Source organism: Pipistrellus hanaki (assembly GCF_964339955.1).
Source record: "Pipistrellus hanaki genome assembly, chromosome: 1".
Taxonomy (NCBI): domain Eukaryota; kingdom Metazoa; phylum Chordata; class Mammalia; order Chiroptera; family Vespertilionidae; genus Pipistrellus; species Pipistrellus hanaki.
Genome location: NC_140503.1, coordinates 120,619,718 through 120,638,291, shown reverse-complemented (window position 1 = coordinate 120,638,291; position 18,574 = coordinate 120,619,718). Strand labels below are relative to the sequence as shown.

At 37.5% G+C, this 18,574-nt stretch overlaps 1 protein-coding gene across 1 annotated transcript in view; it reads right to left on the bottom strand.

Moving 5' to 3' along the window:
• The window catches only part of MALRD1 (MAM and LDL receptor class A domain containing 1), a gene marked incomplete at its 5' end in the record, with an annotated part of 553,418 nt that overhangs the window by 506,144 nt on the left and 28,700 nt on the right, over window positions 1-18,574 (bottom strand). Inside the window, 2 exons of the mRNA XM_084867858.1 lie at window positions 6,766-6,927; window positions 7,016-7,107. Coding sequence (XP_084723984.1) covers window positions 6,766-6,927; window positions 7,016-7,107 — 254 coding nt within the window. The remainder of the gene's footprint in view (window positions 1-6,765; window positions 6,928-7,015; window positions 7,108-18,574) is intronic.

The following is an 18,574-nucleotide window of genomic DNA, read 5'->3' as shown; positions in this document are numbered from 1 at the left end:
CAAAGATAATGGAGTACGGAGTTGGCAGCATCACAAAAGTCAAGTTTGGCCTGCTCTGATCCAATAGTAAACATGAGACAAATTCCTTTCAGCCCTAACATTTTAAGAGAAGATGGCCTTTGAAGAGAGTGAAGGGGTCAGCATTTGAGCTACTTGATTTAAATCTAGGATAAACTTGACAGGCCCTCGCTGGTTTGACTCAGTGGATAGAGTGTGGGCCTGCAGACTGAAGGGTCCCGGATTTGATTCTGGTCAAGGGCATGTGCCTGGTTGCAGGCTTGATCTCTAGTAAGGGACATGCAGGAGGCAGTTAATCAATGATTATCTCTCATCATTGATGTTTCTATCTTGTTCTCCCTCTCCTTTTATCTCTGAAATCTATAAAAATATATTTAAAAACATACACAGAACTTTGACAACAGGTGAATGGATGTGAACCTATCTTAGATTGTACAAGTAACTTCATGAACAAAAAACTCTTTTTATTATTTATTATATTAGAGTTTCTTAATTATTAGTATACATTCAATATCATTTCTTAAGTAAACAGGAACTCCTGTTCCCATCATGTGTTCAGATAGTAACTATTTTTGGACTTAAAGGTAAAATGACTTAGATTATAATTTTGAAAATTTTGAGAGTAGAATTTTTAACAATTCATTAAGATAATTCATATTGATTTGTATGAATAACTTATTTTTGTCTATTTTTATAAAATCTACTGTTTCAAAATAGGAGGCTGCTGAAAATTCTCTGGCATTTCTAAATGGAATATCAAAGAAATGAGAAATAGATAATAGCATATTAAAAATGCTTCCAGCCATGGCTGATTTTGCTCAGTGTTTAGAGCCTCAGCCAGCATACTGAAGGGTCATGGGTTGGATTCATATACCTTGGTTGCAGGTTCAATCTCTGGACCTGGTTGAGCTTGAGCACAAGGCAACCAATAAATGTGCCTCTCTCATGTTCATGTTTCTCTCTTTCTTTCTCTCCTTTCTCTCTCCCCCCATCCCTCCTGTCCACTCTCTCTAAAAATCAATGGGAAAAATATCCTCAATCCTCAGGTGTGAATTAACAAAAAAATGTTTCCATATCTTTTTATTAGTAAAATTCAGGCCCTGACTGCTCATTTAGCTTAAGAATTCAAACATTAAACTTGAAAACCATTGTCAGTGATATATTTAGCAACATAGTATTCATTCCTTTCTATCCATAAAATCAATATATGGGTTCCCTTAAAAAAAAAAAAAAAAAAAAAAAAAAAAGGAGGGTAGGGGGTAATAAAGGACGGTTTCACTTAAATTGGGAACTAAATTTCTCCTTTAAGTTATGACTGTTTTATTCTTTGAACATTTTAGGACTGTAGTATAATTATTTGCTTATGTCTGCAATTCTGAAAAAATGTGATTGTGGCTAAACTGCACCATACAATGAATAAAACCAACATTGCAGACAAAAGAATATCTAATGAGTTTCATGCAACAGATCTGACCAAATCTGGGGTTGAATGTTTCGGTTTTTTTTTTTTTCTATTTTATAAATCCTCATGCTGCTTTAACATGACAAAAATTACCATGGTTCAGTGACTACATGATTGAGATCTGAAATCAAACTAATCAGCTTGGAGTTAGTCCACTGTCTAAAGCTCTTAATCCTCATTGAATAATGGGGCAAATTATAGTCTTATTGCAGAGGACTGCTGTGAAGGGTCAGTGAGATAATATACACAAAGGGCTAAATGTAGACCTTACACATAGTAAGTGCTTAATAAATTGGTGGTTGTTATTATTCCTTAAACATCTTCATGACTTACTGAAATTCGGCCATCTTTGTTGACTAAATGCATAAACATCACTCTTTGTTTATGTAGCAGTATTTTCTCAAAAATTAGCATGCTTCCATTTTCTTAAGGGATGGACCCAGGACTTTACAAATGAAGGTGAAAAGCCCTCACAGTCCAGAGGGTTTCTCAGAAACTAATGCTGAGCCAAGGTCCAGGTGGGTCGAAAATCTTCTATTTATATATTTCTAAAGGAAGCACGGAGGGCTTTAAAATGACCAGAAGGCAGCATGGAGGGGAAATTGTGAAAAACAGAATAATTCTCAGAGGCTTGTAAAATGATGAGGCAGCAGTCACTGTCTGGAGACACTGATTACAAATGCCCGCCAATAAGCCTCTCACTATAGCTTTTCAGGAATGAGCTACTGGCTGGTGACAGGCAGTATTACAAGCACAGCACATCTCTGCAGCCCAGCCAAACAGCAGCAAATGAACACCTGCTCACTGGCTGACAGGAGAGAACTAAAGCATACCTGCAACCTGAAAGACTGATGTAGCCAAAGGTCCCAACAGAGTCATGTTATTTCCTAATTTTTACAAAGCCTGTAAGGTAGGAGCACTGCTTCTATATCAGCAATAAAGTATTTGGGAAAACAAATCAATGCACTGCACATGCGTCTGCTTTGGATGAAGCCACTGCTGCATTTTAAAGCACTCAAATGAATAACCCTGCTGCCTCAGCTACAGCTGAACTGCACTGGAGATGATAAACTTGAGAATTTTAAGTTCTATATTTAGCTACTCCACATATTTAATCATCAACCCACACAATGTGCCCTTTGGGATTGGACAGCTGAGAAAGACAGGAGGCTATTTTATTTTTTAAAATATATTTTGTTGATTTTTTACAGAAAGGAAGGGAGAGAGATAAAAAGTTAGAAACATTGATGAGAGAGAAACATTAATCAGCTGCCTCCTGCACACCTCCCACTGGGGATGTGCCCTCAACCGAGGTCCATGACCTCGACCAGAATTGAACCTGGGACCCCTCAGTCCACAGGCCAAAGCTCTATCCACTGAGCCAAACCGGTTTCGGCAGGAGGCTATTTTAAAAGGTCTAACCTACAAAACAAACAGGTTCCAGCTCTGCCCAACATCTGAATGAGTTGCTCTGCCAGTAAAAAGCCTGACCTAAGGAGAGACGTTTGACATAAGAAGATAGTTCAAGACTTTCTTACATCCACTCTGTTTGAAAGATGGAAAAGATGTGTAAACACTGATAACGTTTATATATAAACAAGATTCCCATGTCAGTCGTTAAAATTTATACAAGCATGCAGACAGAAGGACTTCAGGGGGTTCATCCTGCAACATCTAGTCAATGTGACTCAATCCCCTCAAAAGCACTCTCGGCTCTGTGTTATTGCTTTTGTTGTCATTGATAAAAGACAAAGAGACATAAGGGAGTAGGAAGAGAAGTATAAGATATAAATTAGAAATCTCTAGCACCTCAATATCCACAACAAATTAAAATGTATGGATTCTCTTTCCAAACACACCAAATCCAGCAACATACTGCATCTCATCCCCATGCCTGTCAACAATTTTCTCTTTGATGACAATATACCAGTAAGAGGTTAATATCCAATATATGTAAGGAACTCATAAAACTCAATGGAAAATAAAGAGTATGGGCAGAACTCCTGAGTAAACATTTGTACAAATTGCTAACATGAAAAGGAAGGTGCTCAGCATCACTGAATATTAAAAGAATGCAATCAAAACCAAAATGAGATATACTTCACACATGTTAGAATGGTGAGGATGTGGAGAAAGGAAACACTTTATGCACTGTTGGTGGGAATGTAAATTTGGTCCAGCCACTATGGAAAACAGTACAGTGGTTCTTCAAAAAATTAAAAATAGAACTACCATATGATCCAGCAATCCCACTTCTGGATATATATTCAATGGAAATGAAATAACTGTCTCAAAAAAGATATCTATCCTCCCATATCTGCAGCATTACTCATAATCTTAGGACATGGAAATAACTCAAGTATCTGTGGATGGTAAATGAATAAAGAAAATGTGGAATGGGGGAATAAGGACAATTATGTGAGACCATAATCAATAAAAAATAAAATAAAAAATAAAAAATAAAATAAAATAAAATAAAAAAAGAAAATATGCTGTATTCATACAAAGAAATAATTCCTAAAAAAAAAAGGAAATCCTACCATTTATGACAACATGGATGGATCTATGTGGTATTATGCTAAGTGAAATAAGTCAGACAAAGAAAGACAAATATAATATAAACTCACTTATATGTATAATTGAAACAATCCAAACTCATAAAAATCAAAGAATAGAGAAATGGTAGGGATGGAAAGAGACGTTGCTTTGGGCAACGGGTGCACAATGTAATGTACAGATGATGTTTTATTGAATTGTACACTTAAAACCTGTATGGTTTTGTGAACTAATGTCACTGCAATAAATTCAATTAAAAATAATAACTTTTAAAAAAGAGCAGAATGGTAGTTGCCAGGGGCTGTGGTGAGAGGAAATGTTAGTTAAAGAATATTAACTTCCAATTGTAAGATGAATAAGTTCAGGGTATCTAACATGCAGCATGGTGAATTTAGCTAATAATATTATAATATGTACTTGAAAATTGGTTAATAAAAAAGTAGATGTTTTAATTTTTAAAAGATTTTTAATTGATTTTCAAACAAAGAGGAAGAGAGGAGTGACAGAAGCAGTGATGTGAGAGCAAAATATCAATTGTCTGGCTCTTGCACACCCCCTACTGGGGATTAAGTCTGCAACTTGGGCAAGTGTCCTGACCAGGAATTAAAATGGCAACACCTGCTAAAACTAGTATGGTTCAATGGATAGAGCCTCAGCCTGCAGACTGAAAGGTCTCAGGTTTGATTCTGGTCAAGGGCATGTACCTTGGTTGTGGGCACATCCCCAGTAGGGAGGCAGCAGGTCAATGTTTCTCTCTCATTGATGTTTCTAACTCTCTATCTCTCTCCCTTCCTCTCTGTAAAATTTTATTTATTTATTTATTTTATAATAAAATGTTAAAAATAAATAAATAAAATAAAATAAAATAAAATGGCAACCCTAGGGTGCACGGACCAGGGCCTAACCAACTGAGCCACACTAGCTACTGATTTTAAATGTTTTCACCACACACAACAACAAAAACAACCTAGAATTATGTGAAGTCATGGGTGCATTAACTAGCTTTATTTTGATAATCATTTCACAATATATACCTGCATCAAATCATCACTTTATACCCTTAATTGTACATAATTTCACATGTCAACTCTATCTCAATACAGCTGGGGAACTCTTTTCCCATTAACATGGAGCTGGGAACATCCCCTGAATCACACCCACAGCATCTTTAGTGCCTCAAATAAGTCTTTTTTTAATAAATGAATCAATCATTCATAGGAGGACTTAAATGCCTAATGGCTTAGGATAACCTCCCAACAAAAACTGATATATCATTTAAATTGAGTGCAAAGGCTCAAAATTACAGAACTGTGTTTCTAACCATAAAATTCCATTTAAGATTTATCTGTCCAGGTGTCATTTATCCATCTATTAAGAGCTTTTCTTTTAATTTATTCAAATACTTATTTAGTTTACAAAAGTCTGAAAATTCCAAACTATTGTGATTTTATGACAGTTCAATTAAAAAATATGCCATTATTATATTTTATAATTTAATTTTTATAATAGTGACCCTGCTCATTCTCCTATCTTTCCACTTTGCCATTCAAAATAGCTGAACTTAAAATTAACTCCAATTCAAGATTGATATTAAAGCAAATGCTAAATTCATCACATATCAAATGATTTTGCACTCTTTAACAAAATTATAAAATTGACTATATTATACTATCTTAATAAAGATGATAAAGGAAACCCATTTGGCCTATATTAGCTCACAAATCAGGTTTAAAAAGCAAATTAATTCAGAATAAAATGCTTTAAGATTCTCTTTTAACTGGAAAATTTTGCTTGGCTGTCCCAAATGTTAAAATATGCCATACTTTTCCAAGAACCCTTATAATAATTATTAGATTATAATTTCTACCATACATAAGTTTTATTAGGTTATATAAATAAGTTTAAATTTTAAAGGTTTGCTTTGACTTTATTTCTCAAATCTATTTTGGAAAATAAAGGCTGTATTGAATAATTTGAGTTTAACCATGAAATTAATATGACCAGTGAGTATTTAATTAAACAGTATTTTCCTCATTGCCCAACAAAACCCTGTTCTCTCAAAAGCATGAGAAAAGTCTGAAAGGAGAGTGGGCGTTAAGAATAAATTAAAAGAAATAGGACATTGGAACAGTAAGAAAAATAAAGAAAAAAATGAGGGGGACTCAAAAATTTAAGAAGAAATTTAGAAGGTTATATTTTACTGATATATCAATATATCTTAATATTTATCAACTTCAGTTTTAATACATTAACATAAAACCTTTTTTTAATATATTTTATTGATTTTTTACAGAGAGGAAGGGAGAGGGATAGAGAGCTAGAAACATAAATGAGAGAGAAATATAGATCAGCTGCCTCCTGCACACCCCCTACTGGGGTATGCTCACAACCAATGTACATGCTCTTAACTGGAATCGAACCTGCGACCTTTCAGTACGCAGACTGATGCTCTATCCACTGAGCCAAACCAGTTTCGGCCATAAAACTTTTAAGTGTCTTTTGGGGTGACTGCCCAACCCAATTTCTTGGAACTATTTGGTCTCAACTCTTAAAAGTCCTGACAAATCCCTCAGTCCTATGCCAAATGGGACAGTTATACATCCAACTTTTAATTCACCTAGTACTCTCTAAAAATCAATAAAAACATATTTTTAAAGGAAGTTCTTTTAAAAAAATTGTATCTTATCATCTTGTTTAAAAAAAATAGCTAGAAAACATAACAAACATACCTGAAATTTCTGGGAGCACTGAATGCTGATGACCTTTCTCTCCCACTGATGTTGGGGCCCAGCTCTGTTTTGCCATAAAGGTTGAACAGGACCCCCACATGTAGTTTGAAGGCCAGCTGTCAATTTGCCACTCATATGGCTGGAGAAGTAATAAAATGTAACCTGTGAAAAAATAATTAATATTCAAACAATTATAATAAAGAAGTTCCCAAATGTAAAAAGTTTTAAAGTGTTGTGTGCTTTCAAATACCTGACAAGGATGCAGGTTATTCGTTGGAAGAAAAACTCGGCTTCTTAAGTTTGAAGGAGAGTCCACTTTGGAGACCAGTGAGAGAAAGTAGGCTATTAGAAACAAGAGTCAGCAGTTAGACTTAGGGTAATCACTGGTAAACTTACTTAATACACCAGACAGTAATTCAGGCTTATACTCACATTGGATCAATATGTTTTTGCTCAAAGAATTAAACATTTAACTACATCATTTGCTTTTGCAAATGATCTGACTGATATTTTTACTTCATTATATTCCCCATTGAAATTACTAATTGGGATTATATTCCCTATAGCACTATTATGGGCTGCAGTCCACAACCCAACTTAACTTATATAACATAGAAAGTTTTATAATTCTGCAAAGATGGTATCCAGAGAAAACATGTTAGGACTGCCCTCCAAAATAAGCAATTGAATGAGGAATTCAAAAGAGATCATTGTTTGCTGTGATTTTCTCCAGAAAGGATTAGATCAAATAGTCCCAGCTTTTTCCAGGATTATGGAAAACAATACTGAGCCCTAATTCTCTCTTGTATGCTGCAGTACAGGCAGTGCCAGCTACTGTTTAAAAGACTACAAAATAAACGTAGTCCTAGCTAGTGGTTAGATTGTTGGTCTATGGATTGAAGGGCCATGAGTTTGAATCCAATCAAGGGCAACATGCCTCAGTTGTCAGTTGGGATGTGTGCAGGAGGCAACCAATTGATGTGTCTCTCTCCCATCAATGTTTCTCTCTGTTTGTACTTCTCCCTTCCACTCTCTCTTTAAAAAAACAAGAAAATTAAAAAAGTATTCTCGGGTAAGGATAAATAAAAATCCTATCTAATAAAGAGGGGATATGCTAATTGACCTTGACACTGCCGCAAAGATGGCGGTGCCCACAGACAATAAGGAGTGAATATGCTAATTGACTCTCTTATCCTCAAAGATAGCAGTGCCCACAGCCAATAAGGAAGAAATATGCTAGTTGACTGCCCCACCCTCAAAGATAGCTGTGCCCACTGCCTATAAGGTGGGAATATGCTAATATACTGACGTGCTCTCAAAGATGGCAGTACCCACAGCCACAGATTGGTGGCGCTCAGTCTCCTGAGCACCATCGGGGCCCGGCCTTGCCAAGCGCCTCCCTCAGGAGTCTCCCAGACCCCTCAGCCCCTCTGCTTCCCAGGGCTTGCCCGAGGCACAGGCAAGCCTTGGATGGTAGCTTCCCAGCCGCCCAGGGCCACCCAAGGCTAAAGTAACCAGGCCTGGCCAAGGCTTGTGCTGCCAGAAGTGGCAGCAGCAGAGGTCTGATGGGGGTATCTCCTGCCCTTGAGGACTCCCAGACTGTGAGAAGGGGCAGGCTAGGCTGAGGGACCTCCCCTCCAGTGCATGAATTTTCATGTACTAGGCCTCTAGTAAATGGATAAATACATAAGTAATAACATTCTCTGGACTTTCATAGCTTTCCTGTAATACTTGACAAGATTGAAGTATATAATCTAGGAACTATTATTTTCTGCTTCTCTATTTTGTGTGCCACTGTTTGTCAAAAAGAATGAACAAATGATGTTGATGATGATTATAATGATATGTCTACCCTAGTTATTTAGTGGCATTTTAAACTAAGTTGGAAATCAAATTTAATTGTCACATCATAAGTAATCAATAGTAACATTATGAAATCTTAAATACCTCTTTTTCCCTAGACTTATTCCAAAATTGTACTCTAATTAAACAGAAAGCAATGACATTAATGATTACTTATAGATACAGTCTGATGCATAATTTAAATTCCAGCAATAACAGAATATACTCCCTGAAATCTTCTATAATAATAAAGCACAATATGCTAATTAGACTGGACATCCTTCCAGACAACCTTCTGGATGAAGCTTGGTCTGCCGGGGAAGCCTGGGTCCCGAGTGCCAGCCAGTAGCCAGAGGGAAGCCTGGGTCTGGGGTGCCAGAGGGAAGACAGTGCTGGTAGCAGAGGGAAGGAAGGCCTATTTTTTGCATGAATTTCGTGCATTGGGCCTCTAGTTATTATGTATCTAATAAAAGGGTAATATGCTAATTAGACCAGATATCTTCCAGATAACCTTTTGGATGTCCTTCTGGACAAATCCATGGTGGCAGGGCCAAGGCAGAGGCAGTTAGGGGCAATCAGGATGGCAGGGAACAGCAGTTACGGGGATCAGGCCAGCAGGGGAGAGCAATTATGGGATCAGGTTTTTAGGGGAGAGCAGTTAGAAAGATCAGGCCGGCAGGGGAGAGTAGTTAGGGGGAATCAGGCTGGCAGGGGAGAGCATTTAGGGGGATCAGGCAGGTAGACAGAGGTGGTTAGGAGTGATCAAGCAGGCAGGCTGTTGCACAGTTAGGAGCCAAAGGTCCCAGATTTTGAGTAGGATATCCCCCAAGGGTTCTGAATTGGAGAGGGTGCAGGCTGGGTTTAGGGACAACCACCACCACACCCACTCACTTGCATGAATTTCGTGCACCAGGCCTTTAGTATAAACACAATTTAGATGATGTTATCATAGTGATACAAAGTGGACTATCAGTTTGTTTCTTCTTTATATTCAGCAAATAAAGCAAATGTTAAGCAAATGATTAATTAAATAAGCCTAAAGAGCTACATTAAAATATTGTTTTAAGTTTAAATAATATTATTAGCAATGCAAATGACAACAGTATTCAATAGGCCCTAAATTATTGTTTATAAATATTCAGCTACTAAAAATAACATCCATAATTATACAGGCAAATTGCCTCCATTTTTTAAGAAAATTACTTATATTAATCATGTTTATTTTTTTAAGTTTGGTCAATAATCAGATTTGCCACATTATGCTAAAAAGTATTAAGAGTAGCATTTGCAATAAAATAATCAATTATTTAAATAAGGGTATTTTATAAATATAAACTATGACATTTGTTATGTGCTATGACACTGTAAATTCTGTACTTTGTCAGAAACAAAATAAAGGTTAATCTTTAGGTTGTCGTGCAAAGTAAAGTTTTAAATTCAGAAACAGCTTGAGGTCCTTTAACATTTGTACTGGTAATAAGTTTTCCTTCCATGGGGGGAAAAAAAAAGTGTTCAAAATGCATCCAATAGCAATTTCTTGTTTTCTACCTTTAATTTCATCTTGGTGATAATAACAAACATATTTTTAAATGCACTTGTAATTTTACCTTATTCTCTACAGTATGAGCATAGAATTCCTTGCTTTCCATAAGACTTTAGTCATCTAATCTATAATTATAAAAGAAAGCAGATCCTTGGGAGCATAACTTTTCCCACATGCCCATTCCCTCATCCGACACCCTCCTACTACTGGCTCTAAACATCAAGAAGAGACTTGTGAAGCTGACAACAACAACAAAAATGTAACCAATGTTCTCTCCTCACACCTCTCTTACTCTTTGAAGGAGCATAGTAAATCAAATCACACATATATCATCATCATCATCATCATGTATTTGCTATTAATCTCTAATATATTCACTTGTTTGTTTATATGATTCATAAATTCTTATTTTAAGCCTACCTCCCTAAAAGCAAGTGCAGAGTGTATCTTCAAAGCATGCTTAAAATAAAGTTGTGACAAAGTGTTAATTATTAGGATTACAAAGAACATAAACAGCATGATTTCATTTATAATTATAAATGTTAATGTCAAAGGGCTTTCAAAATTATTTTTTCTTATTTACTGAGTAGGTGTTGGAGTAAAATCCAATATAACAAGATTGATAACCAAAAAAGGAGAGTATATAAAACATAAAAACAACAAAAAACATGAATCAAGACTTGAGACTAAATCCAGTAACTTTGGCAGTGAATTCCACCAACTTTGATGCTCAGGAAAGAGAAGGTAAAATTTTCAGTCTTGGTTTCTTCAACTATTAACAGGCAGTGGTGTGTTTCCTCCATTTTCCAAGTTCTAGGTGATTAATGGGTATGATTGTGAGTAGAAGAAACATAAATCCTATTGCATGCTACAGAGTAATAAACTGGCTCAAAGGAAGAAAAATATTGAGCATTTTAGCAGTGAAATAATATCAGTTCTTAATAACATTTTCCAAAATATCAGGCTACAGGAGTGTATCACCATGACAAGGTCCACGGCCTGAGGAAAAGGTTAAAATGTCAAAACTTTTATAAAGGAAACGGTGTGTTCATCTATTACAGAAATACGCCTTAGTTCAGATAGTTGAGAGGAAATAAGCGTCTTAGATATAAACTCCTTCTCTCTACTGATATACGAGAATGTCAATAAAGAGAAATTATAAATATCAATAACTAATCATTATTATAACGATTGGATCGTTACATATTGAGTACTCCTCAATACTGAATTATAATTTTGATTTTTAGAAATCATAATAACTAATTGTAATATGACAAAACACAGAATGGGATGGGCCAAGTGAATCTGTTCCAGATTGGCCCAGGGCCCTCTGGTCATCTCTAACGTAGGCCTGGGTTCCAACCTTGGTTCCCTACTTACCAAATCAGATTGAACCACATACTTGAATCCTGTGATTGCTGATGAGTCAGTTCGCCTGTTATGGCCAAGTGGCAGTCACTATTCTTTGGTCCCCAGGGGCCCTGGGCGTGGAATTCCTACAAGGATTTCGGTTAGTACTGGAGGAGCTGAAGTCAGAGGGAAGAAAATACCAACAACTGACTCTGAAGCAGCTCAACAGTAGTTTCAGAAGAACTGGAATGTAATCTCAGCCTTTCCTGAATATGAAGTTTGAGACGGATTTCTTTGTAAAGAATGTCCCCTTTTTCCTCCATGAAAAAGGAAAGCAATTATCACCCTTTATTTTTCAGAACCTGAGCCTGTGGCTTGGTATAGCCGGACAACCTGGCCTGCACACCGTTCTGGAAGCCTGGGAACCTGAATATCACCCAGTACGGTTCGGATATGCAGGCACCCACCTTTGCCTTCCGGTTCCTCTACCTCCATTAACAATCTCAAGCATGAGGGACCTTCAAAAGAAAAGGCCTATTATCAGGAGCAAAATACAACCAGCTCCTCCTTCAAAATGTATCTCCAGGGGATTATATAATTGAGCTGGTAGATGACACTAATACCACAAGAAAAGTGGTGCATGATGCCTGAAAGCCAGTGTGTTCCCCGCGGGCTGGGCCCATCAGAGCTGTTGCCATCACTGCGCCCTGGTTATCATATCCGCATTGGCAACACTCTTCCCTGTGATGTGCCCAAATAAGCAACAAGAAAACACATGTTCGCATTTGGATGAAGAGAGACCTGAGTCCTCCACCTACACCACAGCATTACAGCTACACCTAACCAGAGAGAGGCTCTGGCGCGGCCGAAGGCCTTCTTCACTATTCCAGCAAAGAGGCCAGAATCGCATGAACCACAGCCTCCCGCGAGACCATGGCCTCGCGCAGCCCGGACGCCTCAGCAGGAGAACTACTTCCGGAGCAAGGCAAACCGTCCCTGTAAGTGACCGTCTGCAACTGGTGGAGGAGCCCGGCTGGCTTGAGAAGCAGTTCATGCCCTCGCAGCCCCCTCCCTCCCCCCCTACACTGCCGGGAGCCAGTTCCACCCAGGCCTGGTGCTGAATGGCTTCACGTACAAACTGGGGCTCGAAAGTGACCTCAAGGCTGAGGTGCCGTCTCCAGGTCTCCCGAGGGGCAGCAGCCGGGCCCCAACGAGGCCGTGGGCACCCCCTCCTGCACGCCGGGAAGGCCGCGGGCACCGCACTGGAGCATCTATGACTCTACTCATCTGTGCCCTCCTCCAAACTGTCTCCGCCCCTCATGGAAGAACTCTCAGTGGACCAAACTCGAATGTCCTCACTAACCGACAGCATGAAGTCCCCCTCGGGCCTGGGTGAGGAGGACCCTCCTGCCCTTTTGCCCAACGGAAGAGTCTAAGCATTGCCACTTTAGCTACCACCTCTCTCCGGTTCCCAGCACATCTCCCTGGTTGTGCAGCTCACTTGGAGCTGAGGTCTCCTACAAAGATGTTTGGAGTGAAATTCATGCCAATATTTGTTCTCCTTGCCCTTATCATCTCACAGCTATCTTGGCAAAGTCTCTGATTTTATAAAAAACATGTGGCGCTTGGAAAGGGGTGTCCATAAGATCTGACAACAGCTTGCCGTGGTAGGTCAGACCTTTGGTTATAGCCAGTAGTGGGAGGTAAGGAGGAAACATATTTAAAAAAAAAAAAGAAAGAAAAAATACCTGCACTGATCATTCAGAGTTAATTTATCTCTGCAAACTTTGTCTATTCATTGTTGGCTATTTTGATTTTTAAATGCTTTGTAGAAAAAGCACTTTTAATATTTTCACAACCACAGAAATCAAGTGTCAGTCTATCTGGAATCCATGTCATTACAGATGATACTCCTGGCCACTTTAGGTGTGGAATTCATGATGCCATGGATGTTTAAAAGGTCAAGAAGGTGACTGAATATATAATCACCTTTCATAAAATGAGTCTTAATGTATTCATGGGTGGCAGGGCGGGCTGAGGTGGGTGCTGCAGGGCCAGGATGACCGTCTAGACCAGCGGTCGCCAACCTTTTGGACCTCATGTACTAACAGTAGCCCTTGGACCATACGTTGGCGACAGCTGGTCTAGACCATTCTTTCTGAAATGAGCTGGTCAACATGCAAAATGCACCAAAGATCAGCTCTCAGATCCACCTCTGGGTCGGAGTAGCATCATGTGAGGGCCAGATCTGCCTGCCAAGCTTTCCTGGGCTACCTTTATTGCGCTGTATCTCAGAGGGTGGTGCCTGGAATTTTATTTTTGAGAGACTGATACACAAATGCACTCTAGTACTGGAAGTTACAGTTCATGTTTCATTTGGCCTCTGATCTAAAAAGCTGTGTCCAGAATATTTGGGGTCAGAATCTACAGAAATACAGAAGTGTGTGGAGGTTGTAGCCAGTTAATCTGCTGAACTGGTTTTGACTAATGACAAACCTCTTTTTAAGAAGGTGAAAGAGAGGGTGTCATAGTAATATATAGAAATGTTTAAAAATGCCTTAATATATATATATATATATATATATATATATATATATATATATATATATATATATATATAATGTTAAGGAGGTTTTAAAATGTTTAAATCACCTTTCCTTGGAACTTAAAGTGTGATTCCCCACTGCCCTGAAGCATGTGTACCTCATAGATAAGAATTTGAACTTCAGTAAACAACGCAGAGTGACTTGTCAAGATAACCACCTAAGTGAGTAATGTTCTCTCCCTAGATAACCCCTTGCCCTGTTGGAGATAAACATGTGTCCTGGGTTTGAGTCTGGTCACCTGAGTGGCTGCAAATGGGGTACAGGCTTTAAAACTGGGGTCCAGACAGTCAAAGTGCTCGTCTGTCGAGACAGCCACAAAGGCCCGTCCTCTTGCCAGTCCAGCAAGGGATGCTGCTCCACACTCCTCCCTCTGCCAGACAACAGAAGAACAGTCAGTAACACCTGATTGAGAGGCAATCGAGCTCTGGGTGAGGAACACCGGCTCCCTGCATCAGGACCAGACCAGCCTAACTGCCGGACTCTCAAGGACAGCACCACTGGGATCCCACTTAAGCCTGTACCCGCAGCACCAGGAATTGTGTAACAAAAAGTTGTGTAATTTGCAACTGCATATGTTTCATGTGGTATAATTCCTCTGGCAATTGATTAAATTACTTTGTGTATGCTTAAAATTTAAATTAAAGCCTCTGGTCTTTGCTGGTCCTGCTTTGCATAGAGTAGTCTCTTCACTAACAACTACTTGAATGTCCCACACATACATGGTTAGTTTATCTCAAGGGACTCTTTAGATAAACACCCCAGATCCTGTCCCAGGATCTCCTTAGTACAGAGGGACTGTCCCAAAGATGAATGTACTCTTTCAATAGTGTCTAAAGAAGAAATAGGACCTGAAATCATTAATTTCTTGAATCTGAAAGTATCCCTCCTACAAAAAAGAAGAAAAGGACATTTATAATGAAAAAAGAATCAACCCATCAAGAAAATATAAGACTTATAAACATATATGCACCCTTTCACTCTCTCTAAGTATTAAAGAAAAAAATACCCTCCAATGAGAATTAACAACAACAAAACAATTATGAGGTTGCTCAGGGAACTTAGTGACAATTTCACCAGCATAAAAACAAAAAAGCCATAAAAAAGAACCAGTCAGAAATAAAGAATACATTAGAGCAGCGATAACCAACCTTTCAGACCTCACAAACCATCAGTGGTCTGAGGACCACTTGTTGGCAACCACTGCTCCGAAGGTTTCCTTAAGGTTTCCTTGAACCAGCAGTCACCAACCTTTTGGACCTACCAGTGGTCTGAGGACAACTGGTTGGCAACCACTGCATTAGAGGGAATTGAGTAGATTAGATGAAACAGAGGACTAGACCAGCAATTTGAAAGATAAGGTAGCAGAAAATTCTGTCAAAACAGCAAAAAGGAAAAAGCTATCTAAATGAGGATAATTTAAGAAGTCACTGGGATACCAAGTATACTAACATTAAGAAGGAGAAGAGAGAGCACACAGGATTAAAACCTATTTGAAGTAATAATTATAAAAATCTTCCCTATCCTGGCAAAGTAAATATAAATACAAATCCAGTAGGTGTAGAGAGTCCCAAGCAAGGTGAACCAAACACATCATATCTAAAATACAAAAGGTTAAATACAAAGAGGAATGGTAAAAACAATAAGAGAAAAACAGTTACCTACAAGGGATCTCCTATAAAACTTAGCTGATTTATCAACAGAAACTGCAAGTCAGAAGGGACTGGCATGAAATTGTCAATGTGATGAACAGCAAGGATTTACGAGTAAGATAATTCTACCCAGCAAAGCTATCATTTAGAATTGAAGGATGAAGAGTCTCCCATACAGGAAAAAGTTAAAGGGGTTCATCATCACCAAACCAGTATCACAGGAAGTGTTAAAGAGACTTGTTTTAAAAAGAAGAAAAAATAAATAAAAAATAAAAAATAATATATATATGAATAATAAAATCACAATAACTACATATCTATCAATAATTATTTTATGTGTAAATGGATTAAATACTCCAGTCAAAAGATGTTTGGAGGCTGCATGGATAATAAAACTGGACCTTTACATATTCTGTCTACAAGAGTCAAATGACACACACAGGCTGAAAGTAAAGAGATGGAAAAAGTAATTTCATAAAAAGAAACAATCAAACAAAAAAGCCAGAATAGCAATATTTATATCAGACAATATAGACTTTAAATAAAAGCCTATAACAAGAGATAAGAAAGGACCCAAAATTCTTCTGGTTATTTTTCCAAAGAAACCCAAAACTCTAATTCAAAAAGACATATGCATCCATACGTTCATTGCAGCATTATTTACAATAGCAAAGATATAAAAGTAACCTATGTGTCCATAAATAGATTAGTGGATAGCCCTAGCTTATTTGGCTCAATGGAGAGAGTGTAGGCCTGCAAACTAAAGGTTCCTGGGTTTGATTTTGGTCAAGAGTACATGCCCAGGTTGTGGCCTCCAATAAATGGTTCTCTCTCATCATTGATGTTTCTATCTCACTCTCTTCTTCTCTGAAACCAATAAAAATATATATTTAAAAAATTGATGAATAGATAAAGAAGCAGTGGTGCATATGTACAAAAAAATATGTCTCGGCCATAAAAAAGAAACAAAATCTTGCTGTGGGTTACAACATGGATGGACCCAGAGGACATTGTGCTGAGTGAAATAAGTCAGTCAGAAAGACAAATACAAGGTAGTTTTACTTATATGTGGAATATAAAAAAGAAAACAAAATAAATGATCAAACAAAACAGAAACAAACTCAATGATATAGAGAACATTTTGATAGGTAACAAATGAATGTGGGTTGGGGATGGGTGAAAAGGGGGAAGTTTTACTATCTATTTGTAAATGACAGGTTCTTGTATATATAAGGTCCTAAGGAACTATGTGATTGCATTGGGGCCACTTGAACTATTCAGTAGAATTTTCCTATTTTAAGGTTATTTCATTAATAACATTAATTACATCTACAAAGTTCTTTCACAGAAGTACCTAGATTAGTGTTTGATTGAATAACCTGGGAATGGGAATCTTGAGGGAGGGCAGGCATCTTTAGAATTTTCCCTACCATAATTAGGTAGGCAGCAATTTGGTTCTCTTGTTCCATTTGCTGTGTTTTAAGATATTAACCAAAGTGTATAAATAAATCCTGAAGTAGTTGAGTATAAGTTCTTCCTTGACTAATTCAGTTGTAGGACACACTAAATCAATGTGACTACTAATTACAATTGGCAGAGAACGTTGGTTTGCAGAGAACAGAAATCTGCTCCGTCACTGTAATCGGTAAAATTCCCTGCCCACTTTCATTAGACAGATTCTCAGTCTTCTGACAGAGTGGTTATGGTTCAAAAGATAGATTCCTTGAAATTTGTGTTGTATTTATTTCAGGTACTAATATTTAATTTTATGTATTTCTGTTGAATCTGAATTTTTTACTTGTGGCTAAATTAATTTGAAAAAACATATACCCATGTAAATTTAACAAATAACTAAACCATTCTTCCTGTAAAGATAAAATTTCTGCCCAAAGGAAAGAAAGTTATACATTAAAAATAGTATATATTTTTATTACATATAAAAATATTACATATTCAAAAATATTAAATAAATTATAGAATATATTTAGCTCTAGTCAATAATATTTATTACTTTAAGATATTTGACAGCTGAAGCTGGTTTGGCTCAGTGGTAGAGCGTCGGTCTGTGGACTGAAGGGTCCCAGGTTTGATTCCGGTCAAGGGCATGTACCTTGGTTGCAGGCACATCCCCAGTAGGGGGTGTGCAAGAGGCAGCTGATGGATGATTCTCTCTCATCAATGTTTCTAACTCTCTATCCCTCTCTCTTCCTCTCTGTAAAAAATCAATAAAATATATTTTAAAAAAAGATATTTGACAGCGTGACTAGCTATGTTATGTGGAGAAATTTCATTGATGTTGTATTAGTTCAAATAATCAGTTTAAGTTGTCAACTCTGATTCCCTGACTGATGTATTTCTCTGAATTTGAAATCAAAGAAATGGAAACATAAAATATTATATTATACAATAAAATAGGCATAAATTTTGTTGAGGAATTATGGAAAATGCATGTAGCTTACTCATTTAAAATGTGCACTCATGCAGACACCTATCAAGGACCTTCATATTATTAGTTTGACAATCAAAGAATTTGTGAAAGAAACTAAAGTTCTCTGCAAAATACTACTTGAGGCAGAACGAATCATTAAGTACCAAATGTGTATGCCTTTAAAATTCTTTATGCAACTCCTCAACCACTGCCACATCCATCAATGTCTTTCATTTCTGCTGCTGGATTGGGCAGCAGTAGAATTAGAATTATCAACTGTGAAGGAGTTTTGGTAGAGAAGGAAAAAGAGGAAAGGAGATGGTACTGTTGAGTAACATCAATATCCTTTCAATAATATTTTTATTTTTAGAAAGAAAGAGAGATATCAATT